This window comes from Somniosus microcephalus, chromosome 4 (genome assembly GCF_052327205.1).
Source record: "Somniosus microcephalus isolate GS21.2 chromosome 4, FLI_Smic_1.0, whole genome shotgun sequence".
In the NCBI taxonomy this organism is placed as follows: domain Eukaryota; kingdom Metazoa; phylum Chordata; class Chondrichthyes; order Squaliformes; family Somniosidae; genus Somniosus; species Somniosus microcephalus.
This window is the reverse complement of record NC_140990.1, coordinates 243,084,387-243,106,395: the sequence shown is the minus strand read 5'-3', so window position 1 is coordinate 243,106,395 and position 22,009 is coordinate 243,084,387. Positions and strand designations below refer to the sequence as shown.

General features: G+C 47.0%; 1 protein-coding gene across 1 annotated transcript in view; it reads right to left on the bottom strand.

Annotated features, from left to right (window-relative positions):
• pde11a (phosphodiesterase 11a) overlaps window positions 1-22,009 on the bottom strand; it is a 544,209-nt gene that overhangs the window by 120,324 nt on the left and 401,876 nt on the right. Inside the window, exons 14-15 of the mRNA XM_085986089.1 lie at window positions 21,401-21,491; window positions 3,100-3,200 (exon numbers count right to left, since the gene is read on the bottom strand). Of these exons, the coding sequence (XP_085842215.1) occupies window positions 3,100-3,200; window positions 21,401-21,491 (192 nt within the window). The remainder of the gene's footprint in view (window positions 1-3,099; window positions 3,201-21,400; window positions 21,492-22,009) is intronic.

Sequence of the window (22,009 nt, the reverse complement as noted above, 5' to 3'; positions counted from 1 at the left end):
CTATTCCAACGCACTCCTGACTGGCCTCCCACATTCTACCCTACGTAAACCTGAGGTGATCCAAAACTCGGCTGCCCGTGTCCTAACTCGCACCAAGTCCCGTTCACCCATCACCCCTGTGCTCGCTGGCCTACATTGGCTCCCGGTTAAGCAACGCCTCGATTTCCTAGATTCTAGAATGGTCCCAGTGGATTGGATGATCGCAAATATAACCCCGCTAATCAAGAAAGGAGGGAGAGAAAAAAACAGGGAACTACAGGCCAGTTAGCCTGACATCAGTCGTCGGGAAAATGCTGGAATCCAATGTTAAGGAACTGGTATCAAATCATAACATGATTAGGCAGAGTCAACATGGTTTTATGAAAGGGAAATCGTCTTTGACAAATTTATTAGAGTTTTTTGAGGATGTAACTAGCAGGGTAGATAAAAGGGAACCAGTGGATGTAGTATATTTGGATTTCCAAAAGGCATTCGATAAGGTGCCACATAAAAGGTTATTACACAAGATTAGGGCTCATGGGGTTGGGGGTAATATATTAGCATGGATAGAGGATTGGTTAACGGACAGAAAACAGAGAGTAGGGATAAACGGATCTTTTTCAGGTTGGCAGGCTGTAACTAGTGGAGTGCAGCAAGGATCAGTGTTGGGGACTCAGCTATTTACAATCTACTGTATATAAATGACCTAGATGAAGGGACCGAGTGTAATGCATCCAAGTTTGCTGATGATGCAAAGCTAGGTGGGACAGTAAGCTGTGAGGTGAACACAAAGATTCTGCAAAGGGATATAGATAGACTAAGTGAGTGGGCAGTAAGTTGGCAGATGGAGTATAATGTAGGGAAATGTGAGGTTATTCACTTTGGTTGGAAGAATAGAAAAACAGAATATTTTTTTAATGGTGAGAAACTTTCAAATGTTGGTGTTCAGAGAGATTTGTGTGTCCTCGTGCAAGAAACACAGAAAGCTAGCATGCAGGTAGAGCAAGCAATAAGGAAGGCAAATGGCATGTTGGTCTTTATTGCAAGGGGGTTGGAGTATAAGAGTAAGGAAGTCTTGCTACAATTGTACAGGGCCTTAGTGAGACCACACCTGGAGTACTGTGCACAGTTTTGGTCTCCTTATCTAAGGAAGGATATACTTGCCTTGGAGGTGGTGCAACGATGGTTCACTAGATTGATTCCTGGGATGAGAGGGCTGTCCTATGATGAGAGATTGTGTAGAATGGGCCTATACTCTTTGGAGTTTAGAAGAATGAGAAGTGATCTCATTGAAACATACAAGATTCTGAAGGGGATTGACAGGGTAGATGCTGAGAGGTTGTTTCCCCTGGCTGGAGTGGCTAGAACTAGGGGGCATAGTCTCAGGAGAAGGGGTAGGCCATTTAAGACTGAGATGAGGAAGAATTTCTTCACTCAGAGGGTTGTGAATCTTTGGAATTCTCTGCCCCAGAGGGCTGTGAATGCTGAGTATTTGAGTATATTCAAGGCTGAGATCGATAGATTTTTGGACTCTAGGGGAATCAAGAGATATGGAGATTGGGCGGGAAAGTGGAGTTGAGGTTGATGATCAGCCATGATCTTATCGAATGGTGGAGCAGACTCAAGGGGCCATATGGCCTACTCCTGCTCTTATTTCTTATGTTCTAAAATTCTCATCCTTGTTTTGAAATCCCTCCATGGCCTCGCCCCTCCCTATCTCTAATTTCCTTCAGCCCCACAACCCCCTGAGATATCTGCGCTCCTCTAATTCTGCCCTCTTGAGCATCCCTGATTATAATCGCTCAACCATTGGTGGTCGTGCCTTCTGTTGCCTAGGCCCTGAGCGCTCTGGAATTCCCTGTCTAAACCTCTCTGCCTCACTACCTCTCTTTCCCCCTTTAAAACGCTTCTTAAAACCTACCTCTTTGACCAAGCTTTTGGTCACCTGCCCTAATTTCTCCTTATGTGGCTCGGTGTCAAATTTTTTGTCTTATAATACTCCTGTGAAGCGCCTTGGGATGTTTTACTATGTTAAAGGCGCCATATAAATGCAATTTGTTGTTGTAAATCAATGCTGCATTCCCTCCAAGGCCAGTATATCCTTCCTAAGGTGTGGTGCCCAGAGCTGCTCACAATACTCCAGGTGTGGTCTAACTTGGGCTTTGTATAGCTGTAGCATAAGTCCAAACCCCCTTGTATTCTAGTCCTCTAGATATAAAGGCCAGCATTCCATCAGTCTTTTTGATTTTTTTTGTACCTGTCTATGACATTTTAATGATCTATGTACAGGAACCTCCAAGTCTCTTTGGACCTCCACTGTTTCAGCTTTTCACGATTTAGAAAGTACTCTGAACATCTGAAACTCTATTACGCTGCAATGCAGTTGCTAGATCTTGACTTTGTGTGAAAATGTAAGAAGGGTGATAGTGAGCCGGCAGCCTGTTTTACATCCCTCTCTGTCTTTATTTCTAGTGAGATAATGCAAACAATAATCTGCAGCGATGAAAATGGGCTGCCGACTCACTATCATCCGTTTTACACTATCATACAAAGTCAAAATCTATCCCCATGTGTCCCTGCTCATTAGGAGGCAGAATGAAAGAACATTGCTGTTAAAAGCCCTGTGGGCTGAATTGACGTGCTTCATTTCTAAGATAAAGAGTAAATTTTAAATTTATATTACTTTAAATATTGTAAATCTTCCCCAATATGGGCACTTACAGCTTCTCAATTATTTGCATTTCAAAATCTGTTATTTTATAATTTCAAAAATGTTGCTTGCATTTCTAATGTTGAAAAATGTAACAGGTTTTCAGAAATGTATGGAAGCACAGGTCCTGTTCAAAGTTGTAGTCTGATCCAAATAAAGGGGCTTACATTTCTGCTGTGTTTCTTCAAAGGCTAATTTTAATTTATCAGTTGGAATCAAGAATCTCTTTTTGAGCTACAAGAACAGGCTGGGGCAACAACCTGGTCCATTCTTCACCAACTCTAACCAACATCCAATACCCCATGAAATCAATAAATATTATAGCTGCTGCTATCTTATATGAAAGGATTTTTTTTCAGATAAACAGATGTGACTGTTGTATTGAAATACAAAAATGGACTGAAACCTACTCAAAGTAGAGTGTCAGATCTGTTGCCAGTATTGACTGTTTCAAAAGCTGCATGATGTCACTGTACACCCTGGAGGACAGGCTTGCAAAAATATTGTGCCCCTGTAATGAGGGAAAGAAAAAATTGGAGTTAAAAATAAATAGTAAAATATATTATGTATATTAGAAACAAATATGAGAAATTTGATTTTAAATATTTCTACTACCTGGTTCAAGTGATTTTCGTTGTTTTTGTTACCAGATTCATAATGGCCCAGAAATTCGGGTCTCCACGGGTGAGTACGCATGGCGTACTCACCCGTAAGCCCAATGGAAGTGCCGGCTTCCTGCATGCACTGCGCATGCACGGGAAACTGGCACTTCCGATCCCCTGAACGAAGGGGTTCTGAGGTCGAACGCATGCGCGGGAGAGGCTGCACGTGCGCATCGAACTTCGTTTTTTTTTTTAAAACAGGTTTTCCCGGGAAGGTAAATCTCCAGAAGTTAGACATGTAAAAAGCAGTCGCAAGGCCTGCTTTTTACAAGGTAAGTGGTGAATTAATGAAAATTAAAACATTTTTTCCACAGGTTTATTATTTTTAAATACTTTAAAGCAAGGTAATTTTATTTTTAGCCCCGTTAGAAAATAAAATTATTTTTTTCAAAAATTTAATTATTATTTAAAATAGTTATTTCATGTAATTTATAGTTTATTTAAAAAATGTGATAAAAAAAAAAATTATTTGAAGATTTAGTGCTGTTTTGGGGCCGTAGTATTTATAAGTCTTGACAGCTCTTCCTGTCAATCTTATGAATGGAGCATTCTCTGCTCCGATTGGCTCCCCATGGCCCACGTGATCCCAGGGGACGCATCGAACTAACTGCGCCCCTGGGATACGCAAGCACTGCGCGCCGGCAGCTGGAGCAGGCCCTGGATCGGAATTCCACGGGGGCCCACAGCACAACGGCCGGCGCGCTAGGTAAGTGCAGGTTGGGGGCTTGCACCCACGGGAAGCCCCCGACCCGAATTTCTGGAATATTGGATTTAACATAATCCTAACTGGTTGAAATGGAACTCACTAGGTGCAACAAAATAATCCAAAATTCATTGCAAATGTCTCGCTATAATGCAACCACTTTACTGGCCAGGTGAGCTGATTTTTATTGTCCCAAAAATTCCTGTAACTGGTCAATGAATGGCACCTGCCATTAGTTGGATTTGCCCTTGCCCGTTTAATGTCAATGATATTTTGCCTTGGAAGTTGCTGGAAATGCAAGATGGAAACAGTGCGGCCTTACAGGGCATCTGGGTGCAAATGTGTATCTCCTTAACTAATCAAATTGAAGTATTCTGAAATCAACAGCACAAGGTCTGAACAAGGAAGTGAACATAAGAAATAGTAGCAGGAGTAGGCCATTTGGCTCCTCGAGCCTGCTCCGCCAATCAATAAGATCATGGCTGATCGTCTACCTCATCTCCACCTTCCCGCACTATCCCCACATCCCTTGATTCCCTTAACATCCAGAAATCTATTGATCTCTGTCTTGAATACTCAACAACTGAGCAGCCGCAGCACAGTCCTCTGGGGTAGCGAATTCCAAAGATTCCCAACCCGTTGAGTGAAGAAATTTCTCCTCATCTCAGCCCTAAATGGCCGACCCCTTATTCTGAGACTGTGGCCCTGAGTTCTAGATTCCCCAGCCAGGAAAAACATCCTCCCAACATCTACCCTGTCAAGCCCTGTAAGATTTTTTATGTTTCAATGAGATAAGTGTAAGTGTAATTTAGAATGGCGAATTCAATGTCAAATCAGGTACAGAAAGAGAAATAAAGAGAGAGGGAAAGAAAGATTGGATTAAAAGAGAGAGATAAAAAAGAGGCAGAAAGGAAAAGTAAAATGATGTTTTCAAATTTAAAAATTAACATTTTTAAAATCTCGTTAAAAACAATTAAAACCTGAAGGAATGAGACTCCACACTTGGTTCATTTTCACTGCCAGAGAGGTTGACTGGCAGTAAATTACACTTATCACATTGTTAAAAGGGTACTTAAACTTGAAATGACTTGACTTACTGTGGTGAGTTCACTTTGTACCTACAGTGCAAGTACATGAACTTCATGCCACTTAATGCATTTGAATGGGGAGCCAGATAATGAGATGCTGTTTTTCGCGAAGCAGCTCCAAGAGCAACTTCTCGATTTCCACATTTAATTTGTATCTGCCCTCGCCTGAAGTTGCTGTGGCAATTGTACTTAAATAATGGTGGGCGCTATTAGCCTCGCCATTATTTTGATAGCTTTTTTTGGGCCTTTATAGTTTTTTTGGATCTTTATAGTTTATGATCCATTAATAAAGTTGGAGTTAAATTAGTTACCAATAAATACATAAGGAAAAATGTGGATTCACAGCCCACATCATCAGAACATTCAGTCAATGTTTTATGCTCATTATTTCTTTAGTCCATGCTTCTGTACCTTGCAGGATTAACTATAAAAAGACTTTACTGTCAAATTAGATTTTATCACCACTAACTGTAACCGAAACAAATGATTTATTTGATTATTAATGATTAATTGTTACTGAAAAGGTTTAATTTAAAATGTTAATCTCAATAGTTGTTTCTAAAGTGTGCATTTGTAAAGGAATCATCTCAAAATGCAGACCACAACTTAGTGTTTTTCTGATGTGTGGAAAAATTCATTTTCATTCAGAATACCTCTGAAATGTTAGAGAATTTCAAAGTGTTCTTTGTTTTTTGGCAGACTTTGTTGTGCAAATACCAAAGGAAGGGTAATGCTGAAATTGTTGCTTTGGGAACTGTGTTACACGGAAGCTTGAAGACTTAAATTTTCTATATCATAATATCACAATATCACAATATCCTTTCTGGTACCGGTATGGTTTCTGTGGAGTCAGTTGGCTGGAGCGAGAATGTCTGATATGTCTGCCAGTGTCAATGTGGATTTTTACATCAATATTTAACAAAGTGAACTTATTGGAATGCAGTATTTTGTAATGTTAGGGCTCTGGCATACATTTTACATCTATATGATAAATATACAGCACAAAATAGATTTTTAATCTAAATGAGCGATGCAAGTGCATATTATGGTTCAGGAAGCGGATCCATAGTGTGAAAAGGAATTGTATTGTACGATAGCAAGTCTGAGCCAACAAGTCATCTGACATTTAAGGATGTTCATCACACACTCGGCTGACTGATGTAGTCTTGGTTTGCGCTGACTTCGATCAACTTATTCAGTGAATTTTCATGTTTCTTTCTTCTAGCAAATTATCCCAGTGCAACCTACTTTTACATGAGTAGACCCAAGGCACTCCCTTGCAATTTGCTAGTACATCAATTTGTTACTATTACATTTTAAACACTGAAAAAATGTTAACTATAATACATGAGCATTTTTTTTTAAAGCTGGAAAGCCTTTTCCAAAAGATTTTTTTTTTATAGTAGTATTTTTTTAAAATTTACACTCCAACCTTTCTCCCTGTTCCTAGCCCTTTAGCTTTGACGACAGAGCTATGGATAAAGGAGCTGGAATGTGTACTCAGTGATGTGTGTATATATTAAGGTTGTTGTATCCTGTTCAGTGATATGCATTCCAATTAATTTATTTTTGACAGTTTTCTCCCCTCCTTTCCTGAATGTGTTGACTCTAGCTGGGTACAGTTCTACATGTGTTTACTGCCCTCGAGCACCTCATCCAAGAGATCATTTGTGATCCCAGACAGGGAATGTCCGCAGATTATTCGATCATGGAGGACATCATTACTGAGCCCAATCCTGATCTCACCAGATGTCCACACACAGGTACTGCATCATGATCAGGACTGGGGATCCTGCCTGATTATTCCCTCCCTAAACTCAGAGATGCTAAGGCCACTTGCAGTGCCCCAACTACTGCTCCGGCTCCGATGAAATAACTCGGCACAGACCAGGAATTGATGCTGGAATCTTCTGATGTGTATAGCCTAGTGCTACTTTGAGCTGTGCCTTAATCCATGAATTCACTGTGGGAACCCTGACATGCCAATTTAAAGGGCACTCGTTGAGCAATAAGAAAATAACATGGCCTAGAAATTCAGTATCGCCACATTTGGGGCGCTACAGCCGGGCGTTCGCTAAATTTAGCGCCTGGCGCAACATAGCGCCACCTTCGCCGGAATTGAGTTGCATCGCCCCAAGAGGTTGCTGCTGCGCTAAAGCAGGCGATGCACGACTATCATAAGGCGCTAAGCCGGCGAGCCGAGGCGCTAACACCAAGGGCGGGCGCAGCGCAGGTGCGGCGAGTTGCTGATTGAAGGCAGACACGCTGGCGTCGGTCAGCTCTTAAAGAGGGAGGGTGGACTTGTTTGGCTGCCACGCCCTGCACACTGCAGCCCTGAAGCAAGGCCTGACCATTGCTGGATCATAATTTCTACGCCTAGGACCATGCAGAAGGCTAGGGAGCGAGCGGAGCGCTTCAGCGAGGGTGCCCTGAGGCTACTGGTTGGTGCAGTGGAGCGCAGGCAACCTGTCCTCTTCCCTGACAGTGGGAGGGGGCCGCTTCCCAGCGAATACCGAAAAGCCTGGAGGGAGGTGGCAAACAGGGTGACCACCAACAGCATGGTTGCCAGGACTGCACTTCAATGCAGGAAAAAGTTTAACGACCTCACTCGGGTTGTCAGTGTGAGTACCCTTACCACTATCCTGTTCATCCCTGCATGTACACCTCAGTTTCTGACTAAAGGGACCTGAAAGCCCCAATGCCCAGCCCTCATCCAAGAGCTATGGGACTCTCATGAAAACCACTTGCACATTCAGCACTTTACACACTGTCAGGGCTATTCCACCATGGGAGGCAGTACAGGCAAGATGAGGGCTTGACACTGTCAGGGCTGTTCCACCATGGGTGGCAGTGCAGGCAAGATGAGGGCTTGACACTGTCAGGGCTATTCCACCATGGGAGGCAGTGCAGGCAAGATGAGGGCTTGACACTGTCAGGGCTATTCCACCATGGGAGGCAGTGCAGGCAAGATGAGGGCTTGACACTGTCAGGGCTATTCCACCATGGGAGGCAGTGCAGGCAAGATGAGGGCTTGACACTGTCAGGGCTATTCCACCATGGGAGGCAGTGCAGGCACGGTCAGGGCTTGACACTGTACTTAGAGGCCGTCCTTTCTCTTGCAGGGCAAGCTGGCCCATAATCGCAGGCAGCAGCTACGGACCAGGGGAGGCCGTCCTTACCTCAAAGAGCTCAGCGAACTGGTGCAGCGTGTGGAACGCATTATGGCAGGCCGGCTGATTGGCCCCGTCGCCAGTGGAGATGCCGACCTTGTTCTGGACAGCAATGGTAAGGTCATCACCTTTTTGACCTCTCTCTTTCCACTTGTGCCTCACACCAGCATCCTTTGCCACTATTGAACCAATGCAGTGCAGAGCAGCACTCATGCCTCCCTCGCTGCCGCCCTGTCCTCACTCTAAAGCAACTCTTGTGCCTCCCTGCTTTCAGATGCTGATTCGCCAGGTGAGGAGGCGGGCCCTCAAGCTGCAACTGTCAGTGATTCTAAATTCGAGGAGGAGAAGAGGAAGTCGGCCCATCAGTGCCACCCTCAGCCGAGGCAGCCCATGGCCATGATGGGGACACGTCTTCCCTAGAGGGGAGCAGGGGGGAAGGGTCTGAGGAGAGCGAAGCTCCGGGGCCCAGCGGGCTGCAGCAATGCGGGAGGGGTGGGGAAGCTCGGCGGCCTTCTCCCCGGAGTGTGAGTGCGGCCTCCAGTCCTGCTACGGTGAGCGCAGAGGAGGTGCGGCTCCTTGGTGAAATGGGCGCCCAGGCTGAGTGCAGGCACACTGAGCTCATGGCTGCAGTGGCAAGGATGCCTGGCTCCATAGAGTCACTGGCAAGGAGTGCTGAGGAATTTGGGGCAGCACAGGCCAGGAGTCTGCAAGAATTCAGTGCAGCACAGGCAAGGAGTCTGCAGGACTTCGCGGCAGCACAGGCTAGGAGTCAGCAGGACTTCGCTGCATCAGAGGCGGCTTCCAGCCAATTGCTCAGTCGGGCCGTGCATTCACTGGCTGGTCTGATGCAGACAAAGAGCAGGACCACACGGGCACTAACTGCTGCCACCCTCGCTGGATCGGCCAGGCATCGCCGGGGCTCTCGCCGCGCCGCAACAGCCCAGCAGTCTGTGCTTCAGCAGATTGCTGCGCATGCTGCAGTGCTGGCCCGTGCGAGTGCCAGTGTATCAGCTGACCAGGGAGTGCCTGTGCTCTGTCAGGTTGGCAGCATTCCTGCAGCCAACACTGTCACTCCTCCACTGCAGCTGCCACCACCCGTAGGACAGACTGCTGCCGCCCAAGCAGAGTTGAAGCAGTCAGCAGCCGGGCCCTCCAGGCCCAGAGCTGGTCCAGGCCATCCCCCAAGGGCATCTGCCATCTCACCATCTGACCCTCAGCAGCCTTCCCCCAGCCTTGCTGCAGCCACTGGGGTCCCATTGAGGAGGAGCTGCAGGGCGGGAAGGGGCCATTCATGGAAGCGAGGCGGATCACCCTCACAGGGGAAAAAGTAGAAGGTGTGGCCAAATGTTGTGTTTATATATGAAGGCCGAGAATGTTTTTTATATATGAAGGCCGAGACTGTTGTGTTTGTTTTTTATATGAAGGCCGAGGATCATGCTCATTTTTGTTCAACTGTTTTTTTCATTTTCTGAAGGTTGTGAGAGCCAGTTATGTCTCTGACTGTTTTCTGGGGGGTTTATCTGAATTAGTTTGTCATGCGGGAAGGGCACAGAGTTTACACAGTAAAAAAATTTCTTTAAACGCATTGTCCATGTTTGCACTTTGAACTATTTGTTGCCTTGACCGGCTGAGGGCTTACGGAGCGGCTCCATTCATGTTCTTTCATTGGCACAAGCCATTCCCTGAGAGGGGGCCTATAAACGAGTTGCAATAAGCCGCCGACGGACGGCGCTTGCACTTTGTGCCTCCCTCCCGTCTAGGTGCTCCTCCTCCTCCTCCTCCTCCTCCTCTGGTGGTCCTCCAATGTCTGCTGGCAGTGGCTGAGTCCTGAGGATAGCCAGGTTGTGCAGCATGCAGCACACTCCAACAAAATGGGAGACTCGCTCAGGCGAGTACTGTAGGGCTCCTCCGGAATGGTCCAGACAGCGGAACCGTTGCTTGAGCACGCCGATTGTGTGCTCAGTGATGTTCCTGGTAGCTTGATGGCTGTCATTGTATCGCTCTTCAGCAGGGGTGCTGGGCGCACGGAGCGGGATCATCAGCCAGGTGCACAAAGGATAGCCTTTGTCCCCGAGAAGCCATCCTCATGGGTGAGCCTGGGCTTCGAAAATGTCTGCCACAGAAGTCTGGCACAGGATGAAGGCATCGTGGCTGCTGCCTGGAAAGCGGGCATTGACAGCTAGTATGAGCTGCCTGTGGTCACACACCAACTGGACGTTGAGCGAATGGTAGCCCTTCCGGTTGCGGTAATCCTCGGCATTCTCTAGAGGTGCCCGCAAAGCCACATACTTGCAGTCAATGGCGCCCTGGACCATGGGGAAGCCCGCTATTCCTCCAAATCCCATTGCACGCTCTTGCTGCTTGTCCAGGGTCATGGGGAAGGAGATGTACTGACGTCTCCTTCTGAAAAGGGCATTGGTCACCTGGCGGATGCAGCAATGTACCGCGAACTGGGAGATGTTGGCAATGTCCCCAGTAGCGGATTGGAAGGAGCCGGTGGCATAGAAGTTGAGAGCCACCGTTACCTTCACTGCCACCGATAGAGACGTCCTGCTCCTCCGCTGTGGCTGCAGATCTCTGCGAGGCAGGTGGCAGATCTCAGTGACCACTTCCCTTCTGAATCGCAGCCTCCAAACACACTGCTCCTCAGACATGTTCAGATATGAGAACTGCTGGCGGTATACCCTGGGTGGGTAAGGCCTCCTGTGCCGACGCATGCTGGCCCTTCTCTGTCTGGCCATGACTGGTACTCTTTCACGGCGTCTCTGAGCTCTTTGAATGCAATGCAGTAAGCCAACGCTTCCACCCATTGCAGCCATTATATGTGGCGACTCAAGGCTGTAATGTCCGTGTGTAATTGAGACACGGACTGCAGAAGTTGGTTATAACAGGTGTTTACTGAATGGAGACAAAACTGGAACTACTATACAAAGTTACTACACAGGCTTCTATACAGGGGTGGTCACTACTGGTACTGCAGTATACAGGGGCTGCGCAATATAGTTCCTTCTTCAAGGTACATACACTACAATTCCTCCCCTTTTAGCTAAACAGTACATAACATTCGATTAATAATTAAATAACATATTTACAATTACAGTTGCTATATACATTAGCTGAAGTTAATCAATCATAAATTCAGTCTTTGAGGAGGCTTCCTGATTCTGTCTGGATAACGCCTCTTTGGGGTATCAGGTTCTTCTGGCAAAGTTGATTCGGGATCAACGTCGTTGTTTGGTTCGTCTGCTTCCAATATCACCGATTCTGAGGTAGATGCAATTGGTACTTCGGTTTCATCACCAGGTGTATAGGATCGTGGTGTAGATTTGACGTTTTCCAGTGACTGTAGAATCTGGTCAGCATGGCGTCTTACAATGCTCTCTCCAACGTCCACGGTATACATTAGAGGTCCTTGCCGTGTGCAGATCGTTCCTGGCTGCCATTTCTCTGTGCGGTAGTCCCGGGCCAAAACTGGTTGACCTATCTTGAAACTCCTGGTTGGCCTTTCATTCATATTCTGAAACTGCCTGTTCTCCACATCTCTTCTGATGTTTGGCTTAACCAAGTCCAAGCGGCATCTTAGTCTTCGATTGAAGAACATCATGGCTGGAGTTTGGTTGGTAACCGCATGTGTCGCATTCCGGTAGGCAAACAAGAAGTTATCCACCTTGTGTTGTAGGGGTATGTCTTCATTACACATTGCCTTGATAGCCTTCTTGAATGTTTGAACGAACCTCTCAGCCAATCCATTGGTGGCTGGATGATATGGGGCGGATGTGTAATGCTTAACACCATTGTTCTTTAAGAACCTCCGGAATTCTTCAGACACAAACTGTGGTCCATTGTCGGAGCAAATCTGTTCAGGCAGCCCATTTCTGGCGAATATGGTTCGTAAGACTGTGATAGTTTTTTCTGTGGTGGTTGAGGACATTTTTATTACCTCTGGCCACTTTGAATGTGCATCCACCGCAATTAAAAACATCGAGTCCATAAATGGACCAGCAAAATCAATGTGCACCCTTTGCCATGGAGATGAGGGCCACTCCCATGGATGTAGAGGGGCTTGTGGTGGGGCGTTTAGGACTTTCTGGCATCCTGTACAGCTCTTGGTCATCTCTTCGATTTCTCTATCGATTCCCGGCCACCACACAAACGCTCTGGCTAAGTTTTTCATTTTTACCCCTCCCAGATGACCCTCATGAAGCTCATTGAGCACTCTATCCTTCAATTTGGGTGGAATTACTACTCTGGATCCACACATCAAGGTTCCTCGGCACACTGACAGCTGTTCTCTTCTCGGCGAGAATGCTGGCAACAGTGGTTTGCCATGTGCTGGCCATCCCTTCACCGTTAAATCATAGACCCTGGAGAGTGTCGGGTCATTTCGTGTTTCCTTTTCTATGTTTGCATTCGTCACAGGTAGACATTCGACTATGGTCGAGTGGAATATCTCCACAGGATCCACTGCAGGTGCTTCTTCCACCGTCGGCAATGGTAGGTGCGACAATCCATCAGCATTCCCATGCTGTTTAGTTCCTTTGTACTCGATGTCATATTGGTGTGCCCTTAGGAAAAGGGACCACCTCTGTAGCCATTGTGCTGTCATTATCGGGACGCCCTTCTTAGGGTTGAAAATGGAGACAAGAGGTTGATGATCAGTTAGTAGAGTAAATTTCTGTCCGTGCAGGTAGTGATTGAACTTCTTCACCCCCCACACCAGGCTGAGGGCCTCTCTGTCAATCTGGGCGTAGTTACGCTCGGATGCATGTTAACGAGCATGACGCAAAAGCTATCGGCCTCTCTGAACCATCAAGGGATTTATGTGACAGTACCGCTCCAACGCCGTAGGGAGACGCATCACACGCCAGTCTTATCGGTAGTGATGGGTTGTAGTGAGCCAATACTTCTCTTGAAGTGATCAGGCCTTTACACTTCTGAAAGGCCCACTTACATTCATCGCTCCATTTCCATGCTACTCCAGTTTGTAGCAGGGCGTTCAGTGGGTGCAGAATTGTGGACAAATTCGGCAAAAACTTATGGTAGTAATTCACCAATCCGAGGAATGACCTCAGTTGCGACACATTTTCAGGCGCTGGAGCCTTAACTACCGCTTCAATTTTGTCAGGGGACTTATGTAACCCCTCTTCATCAATCACGTGGCCACAATACGATATTTGTTTCTTAAAAAACTCGCACTTGGGGCAATTGGCTCGTAGCCCATGTTCTCTTAGTCTAGTGAGCACCTGCTCTAGGTTGGCAAGGTGTTCACTGTCATTTTCACCTGTCACTAGGATGTCGTCCAAGTAACACTGAGTCCCCGGAATCCCTTGCAGGACTTGTTCCATCGCTCTTTGCCATATAGCCGGAGCTGATGCTACTCCGAATACCAGTCGATTATACTGGTAAAGACCTTTGTGAGTGTTTATCGTGAGATATTTCCTAAAGGATTCTTCAACCTCTATCTGCAAATATGCTTGCGCTAGGTCAATTTTTGTAAAACGTTTCCCTCCAGATAGTGAGGCGAAAATATCTTCTATCCTCGGAAGAGGATACTGTACTGTGTGAAGGACTGGGTTCACCGTCACCTTGAAGTCCCCACAGATGCGAACCTTCCTTGGCTCCTCAGACTTATTGTTTAACGTTTTCTTCATGACAGGAACGATGGGTGTCGCCCATTCGCTCCAGTCTACCTTAGTTAACACGCCTGCATTCTCCAGATTCTCCAGCTCTGCCTCGACGGCTGGGCGAATTGCATACAGTACCGGTCTTGCTTTGAAAAACTTGGGAATTGCATTCTCTTCTATTTTTATCGAGGCGGTTACGCCTTTAAGAGTTCCCAGTCCTTGTTGAAATACCTCTTTAGCGTTAGCTAAGATTTTTGACAATCGTCCAGGTGTGACGTCGTCATCCTTTTTACCAGCCACAGTCAGTGCCTGAATGGAGTGCCAGTCTAAACTTATCTTTCTGATCCATTCATGTCCCAATAACGGTGGTCCACCATCTTGCAGTATGTACAGATACAATTTCTGTATTTCCTTGCCGTTGTATTCGACAGGCACCCTTATTTTGCCTCTGGGGTATACTTTCTGCCCCGTATATGTCTTCAAGACAATGGTATGTCTTTCAAGGGTATGTGTGAGAATAGCCGCTCGTAGTCTCGTCGATTCATGACGGTCAGGGCTGATCCTGTATCCAATTCCATTTTGACTTGGGACCCTGCTATCGTGAGGATGGCCCAAATGGTTCGGTGATCCTCTTTTGTGATTATGTTGTGTAGTTTGAGACAGCTTAGTCTCTTATTCCCGGATTCACTATCGCTCTTCTGGCCTTCGGAACTACTGTCCGTCATCTTTTGTACTTTCCTGTACTTTTCCTTAGTAGTCTTTTTGTTGTCGTTAGTCTTCTTCCCAGACCTGCAAACTCGTGCAATGTTTCCCATCTTTCTGCATTGCCTGCATGTTTAGTCATTGAACCAGCAGTCCTTCTGGTCATGGGTTGTTCTGCCGCAGCGATAACATTTTTCAAATCCCCATGTCATTTCATGGGTGCCGTATTCCTGTGGCTTTTGCTGTATTTCCGCAGCTCCCCTTGCTGCTGCTTCGTACGATACTGCCACGCTGAAAGCCTTATCTAGCGTCAGCTCTTTCTCCGAGAGTAACCTCTTCTGGGTTCCTTCACTCAGGAGTCCACAGACAAATTTGTCCCGTAGGGTATCTGCCAGTCCTGCTCCGAACTGGCAGTGCATTGATAGCTTGCGTAGTTCCGTAAGGTAATCAGCATTGCTCTCATCTTTATGCTGATTTCTCTTGTGGAATTTAAATCTTTCTGCTATCAGCAGCGGTGCAGGATTTAGGTGTTCCTGTAGGATATCAACAATTTTGTTAAAACTCTTCCCCATCGGTTTGACTGGAGTGATCAGGTTCCGCAATAGGCCGTACGTTCTGGCGCCCATTAAGTTTAGTAGTACCGATGCCTTTTTCTCATCGGCTACTTCATTTGCCTTGCAATATACTTCGACTCTTTCCACATATGTGGTCCAGTCTTCTATTTCATTATCGAAGGCAGTGATATTGCCAGTCTTCGGCATCTTGGAGATCTAAGATGGCGCCTCCCGCGCTTTGCCTTCTTCCCTGATTGAACAAAATGGTGCCTCCCACGCTTTGCCTTCTTCCCCGATTGCACAAAATGGCGCCTCCCGCGTGTTGCCTTCTTCCCCGCTGGATTAAGATGTCGCCTCCCACGCTTCCTGTCTTTTCCGCTGCTGCCAGTGCTGTTGCTGGCATTTTTATGCCTTGATGGTGACACCCTATGGTCTTCGCCGCTTCCCCCCGCGCTGCTGCCAACGCCACTCTCCGCGGTCCCCGTGGCAAACTGCAGCTCCTCGCGGCTTTCTGCGCTTCTAACTTCTTTTTCCTTTATTTTAATTACTGTTCCCGTCGTCAGAGCAGACCCTATGGGACACTTTCCTCCCTCTTCTTGGGTCTGTACGCTGCCCGGCTTCGTAGCACCGGCCGCGCCTTGTGTGCTCCACCCTCTCTCTCTCTCTCTCCTCTTTCCCAACAACGCTGCTCGGCCCCGTTGAAAAGCCACCCGATCGAGCTCTAGCCCGCCGCAGCCCAGGAAGGATCAGTGTACTACCTGCCACCAGCCCGATTAGCTGGAACACCATAGACTGGAGAACCAAGCCCAGCTTTTGACAGCCTCTCCTGCAAATCTTCGAATTCGATGAATCAGAGGGCGGTTGCCCACGGTCGACGCCCATTTCCTCTGTCTGATTTTTTTTTTCTTTTTGGATTTCTTCCTTCTGGCTTCGACCTCCAATAACTTCGCTTCAGGGATGGATCCCCGTGAGGTGGTGCAGAACTGTAGGTAAGTTCGGATCTGTTCGTCGCCAATGTAACGTCCGTGTGTAATTGAGACACGGACTGCAGGAGTTGGTTATAACAGGTGTTTACTGAAAGGAGAAAAAACTGGAACTACTATACAAGGTTACTACACAGGCTTATATACAGGGGTGGTCACTACTGGTACTGCAGTATACAGGGGCTGCAGAATATAGTTCCTTCTTCAAGGTACATACACTACAAAGGCTATGGCACTGAAAGTTAAATCCAAGTGCAAAGCTCTGGCCTGAAGCCAGAAGTACCTGTGCGAGTGCTGAGTCAAAGCAGAAAGCTCTCTCCCTTTGTCTCTCTCCAAATATCCGTCTCTCACACAGAAGGATTGCCACAAAATGGCTGCCACTTATAATGCAGGAGGAGTCCCCTTTAAATAGCGCCCCCCGCGCCCGGGAACCGTTCCCCTCTACCAGTCACTGGGGGCGCCAAGGTGCACAGAAGTGCGGCGCCACTGAAGTTCCGGTTCGGGGCACACCAAGGGCGTTGCACCATGAAATGACGTCAGGATCTGTGCGTGCAGCTGAGCGGGCGCTGCGGTTTTGTGCCGCTGCTAAATCTTGAGTGAAGTTCGCGAGAGGCGCAGATCGCGCCGCGCCTGGGCGCTAGCCGCTTAGCGCCCCACTTCTCCTCCTCCTAAGGCGCTAGCGGCTGGCGCTAACAACTGAATTTCTAGGCCCATATCTTTAAACTTAATTTAGTACATTTTTCCTTTTTCATGTTCATCAAGTTACTGGTGAATGGAACACTTTCAATTTCAGGCACCCAGTGTTAGCATCAAGCTATCTCAGTTACATACAGAGAAAGCTCTTTCTACTCTGACATTGCAATGTGCCTCACCCCACCCTTACAAGAACACGCCCTGCTGTTCCAGTGTGAATTTTCCCAACAGTCATCATTTGGCTTTTCTGGGTGAAATTACCAATTTGATTTTGCCAATTAGTGCAAAATTCACGTCACTTTATGCTGTAGGCCCAAGTCCAATGCGGCCTAAATTGAGACTGCCGAAGTTCATTTCACATCCAACTCTTACAGCCAGCAGGGGAGACTCTGATCTCCTCCGCTGTCCAGCTCAGTGGGAATGCCCTCACTTGGTTCCACTTTTACCAATCCAATCTTAGCCAGAGCATCTCCAGCAATGGTGTTTCTCCCCATCCCTTCCTCATTTGCATGCTGCTCCCTTGGTGATATCATCCAAAGACATGGGCCCAGAAATTTGGCTTTGCAGGTGCTAACCAACCTACTAAGGTCCCAATATGGTGGGTAGGAAATGCTGCATCTGCCATATTGGTTAATTTCTCTTAGGCAGTTCCTCGGAACTGAGGATGATTTGCTTCCACATTAAAAATGAGTTCTCAGGTGACTGATGAGTCCAATGTGGGACCTACAGTCCCTGTCACAGGTGGGGCAGACGGTGGTTGAAGGGGCGGGTGGGTGGGTACTTGGGTTGACGTGCGCTCCTTGCGCTGCCTGCGCTTGGCTTCCGATTGCTCCCGGCGAAGAGACTCGAGGTGTTCGGCGCCTTCCCGGATGCTTCTCCTCCTCTTTGTGTGGTCTTGGGCCAGGGATTCCCAGGTGTCGGTGGGGATGTTACACTTTTTCAAGGAGGCTTTGAGGGTGTCCTTGAAGCGTTTCCTCTGCCCACCTAGGGCTCTCTTGCCATGCCGGAGCTCCGAGTAGAGCGCTTGTTTTGGGAGTCTCATATCAGGCATGCGGACAATGTGACCCGTCCATCAGAGCTGATTGAGCATGGTCAAAGCTTCGATGCTGGTGATATTGGCCTGAGCAAGAACACTGATGTTGGTGCGCCTATCCTGCCAATGGGTTTGCAGGATCTTGCGGAGGCAGCGTTGGTGGTACCTCTCCAGTGCTTTGAGGTGCCTGCTGTACATGGTCCATGTCTCTGAGGCATACAGCAGAGCGGGTATCACTGCTGCTCTGTAGACCATGAGCTTAGTGCCGGGTTTGAGGTCCTGGTCTTCAAACACTCTCTTCCTCAGGCGACCGAAGGCTGCACTGACACACTGAAGGCAGTGTTGGACGTCGTCGTCGAAGTCTGCCCTTGTTGACAGTAGGCTCCCGAGGTATGGAAAGTGGTCCACGTTGTCCAAGGCTTTGTCGTGGATTTTGATAATCGGGGGGCAGTATTGTGTGGAGGGGGCAGGTTGGTAGAGGACCTTTGTCTTACGGATGTTTAGTGTAAGGCCCATGCTCTCGTAAGCTTCGGTGAAGGTGTTGATGATGGTTTGGAGTTCGACCGCCAAGTGAGCGCAGACGCAAGCATTGTCTGCATACAGAGGATGGGACGACCTTGGATCTGGACTGGAGGCGACGGAGGTTGAACAGTTTCCCTTCGTTCTGTAAATTAGCTCCACTCCAGTGGGGAGCTTACTGAGGGTGAGATGGAGTATTGCAGCAAGGAAGATCGAGAAGAGCATTGGTGCAATGACACAGCCTTGCTTGACCCCGGTTCGTACATGAATTGGGTCTGTGGTGGAACCGTTGGTCAGGCTCACGGCTTGCATGTCATCGGGAAGCAGGCAGAGGGTGGTGACAAACTTTTGAGGGCAGCCGAATTTGAGGAGCACACTCCATAATCCCTCACGGTTGACAGTGTCGAAGGCCTTTGTGAGATCAAAGAAGGCCATGTACAGCGGTTGATGCTGTTCCCTGCATTTCTCTTGTAATTGACATGCGGTGAAGATCATGTCCATGGTGCCCCCTTAGTAGGCGGAATCCACATTGCGACTCTGGGAGGAGCTCTTCAGCCACTGGGAAAAGGCGACTGAGAAGAATTCTTGCGATGACTTTCCCTGTGGCAGACAGCAGGGAAACTCCTCTGTAATTACCGCAATCGGACTTGTCACCTTTCTTGAAGATGGTCACAATTACGGCGTCTGAGATCCCCTGGCATGCTCTCCTCCTTCCAGATAAGAGAAATGAGTTCATGAATTCGCACCAGTAGTACTTCTCCGCTATGCTTTAGTGCCTCGGCAGGGATTCCATCTGTTCCTGAGGCCTTGTTGTTCTTCAGTTGTCAGATGGCCTTTTCAACCTCATGCTGGGCTGGGGTTGTGCTGAGATGGTGGCGGGTAGCATGCTGTGGGATGGAGTTGAGGACACTCGCGTCGAAGACAGAGTCGCGGTTAAGGAGATCTTCGAAGTGCTCCTTCCAGCGGGCACTGACTGCCTCTCTGTCCTTGATGAGTACCTCTCCGTTCTTGGCCCGCAGTGGAGTAGGGTCTTGGGTGCTTGGGCCGTAGATGGTCTTGACTGCGCTAAAGAATCCACGCACGTCGTGGTTGTTGGCTAGCTGCTGGATCTCCTGCGCTTTCTCCACCCACCATTTGTTGTTTAGGTCGCAAGTTTTTTGTTGGACCTCGGCCTTCAGGTTTCTGTAGAGCTGCTTTCTTGCTCTCGAGTTCTGTTGCTGTTTCCAGATCAGGAATGCCTTGCGTTTGCGGCTTATTAGCTCCTGGATCTCCTGGTCATTCTCGTCGAACCAGTCTCGGTGTTTCCTGGTCGAGTGACCGAGCGCCTCTTCACAGGTGTTGATTATGGAGGTCTTGAGTGCAGACCAGGTGTTGTGGGCACTCTGTGTCTCTGCATCACTGGGAGTCGTCAGGTTGTTTGTGAGGCGCAGGCTGAATAGGGCTTTCTTAGCGGGGTCTTTGAGTGCTCCAGCGTTAATTTTCCTGTGGCGTTGTTTCTGTTGCCGCCGCTGTTTTGGGGCTACATTTGTTATGTTATTGGTTAATGTGGTTGCGCTGGTGTCAGCAGCAGGATTATTTGAAGGGCAGAATATTCTATTCAAATGAGGGTCTTGTAGGACCCATTTTCAATTTTAGAATTCCCCAGTGTTTCACTCGCAACGTGCTGAACAGCACGACGTGGCATTAACCAGCAGGAAGGCCTCCTTACCAGCAATATTTAAAGGGACCATGCAGTACTTCAGGTCAATTGCTGGTTTCTCATTTCAGTCTGCTGGCTTAATTCTGGATGTTTTCAAGCGTGTTTTATCACTCTGGAAAGTTAAATTTGTCTAAACAGTGCAAGATCTTGCTGGTGTTGCACATTTTTTGTCTGTCTCACAGAGAGTTTGTCTACAGTCATGGCTGATCCAATAGTGATGCCATTGGGGCTGGAGGACAGCAGAAAGCAGGAGCATCTGCCAGAAAAGGAGAGTACTGCACAGGAGGCACTATCCACAACTGGTATTTGGCAGCACTTCTCCCACATTACTCAGGAGCAATGTCTCATTCGCCTCACAAAGGAGTCTGTCATCAATATATGTCACCTGCTGCAACCACAACTCAAGTCTTCCACCAGAGCATGGACACCTCTGCCTGTTAAAATTCTCATGGCTGTGTTTAAATCCTCTCATGGCCTTTCCTTTCCCTTTCTCTGTAACCTCCTCTGGTCCTATAGCCTCCTCAGAACTTCCTGTTCTCCGATTCTGGTATCTTGTACATTCCACAACCGTATCCCTCCCTTCAGCCACTGCTCTGGGACTCCCTCCACCTCCCTCTCTTCCTATTTAAAACCCACCTCTTTGACCAAACTTTTGGTCACCCTTCCTAATATCTCCTTCTTTGGCTTGGTGTCCATTTTTATTTGATTGTGCCTCTGTGAAACAGCTTATAAGTGAGCACTATGGATATCAGGACACACTGTGAGGGCCCATGGCTTTAAAATATCATTTTCTATATATTCAGAATGAGTAGGAAAGATACTGAGTGATGAGCAGTATGCTTTTGTTCAATCCTTCATGGTCACAGCAGTGCAATATTTGTTTTTCTTTTCTGTATGTATGATTTCCAGTGAAATGTTCTGCATTTCCAGGTATTGATTGATATGTACCAAGGACAGACAAAGAATTCTTATTGTGAAATTCTGTTAAGTGTATTTGACATCAAAACCATTCAACGGTAAGTCCAGTCTTTGGTGACCGATTGCAACATGATTTGTTGACATTTCTCTATCTTCACCTTGCATGCTGCCCTACAAGAGAATTTACTCAGGCTGGAAGGAACATCATCTGAGTGATCATGGAACAGGTTATTGAATTTAGCTTTGACCATGCTTTGGCCCTCATTAGCATCGTAGAGTGTCACTGACAGGGATACACTTTATTTACACATTAAACATTATATTGGGATTTCTGATTTAGAGAAAATAGCCAGACTGCAGTACCTCACTCTGAAGAATCATAACTGCATGATTGAAATGATGAAGCTCTAGAGTAGCTGAAGTGCCATACAGCTGTGCCAAGGCAGACCCACTCCTAGAGGAAAAAAAGATTTTAAAAAATCAGACTGAATATAGCATTTCCTCATCCTTCAAAATTAAAACCTCCTCCCTTCCAGAATGAATCCTACTGTGTTCCTTTACTGTTAGGTTTGCGGATGGTTCTTAAAAGGTTTGCTGGCTGAAAAAGGTACCAAGTGCAACCTATTGCTGGTAATTGCACACAATGACCTGGCTGGATTTCCAAACTAATTGTTAATATTTTAAACAAGATGCTAAGATCAGCTCATTAACAAACCCATTGAATCTGATTTGGAATGCAAACAGCTGCAATATGAAAAGCTTTGACAAAATGCTGATTTGAATAAAGCATTTATGTGGTTTATAGATCAAATTATTACTTTAATATAATTGGAATTTATCTAGCACTGCTGATGAGGTAGTTTCAGCTATAATGCACTTTGCTGGATGATGCACATTACATAGGACAGGTAGCCATGGTTTCTGTAAATAAAATGTGGTAACCCTCATAAATTAATAAGCAGTTTTAATAGT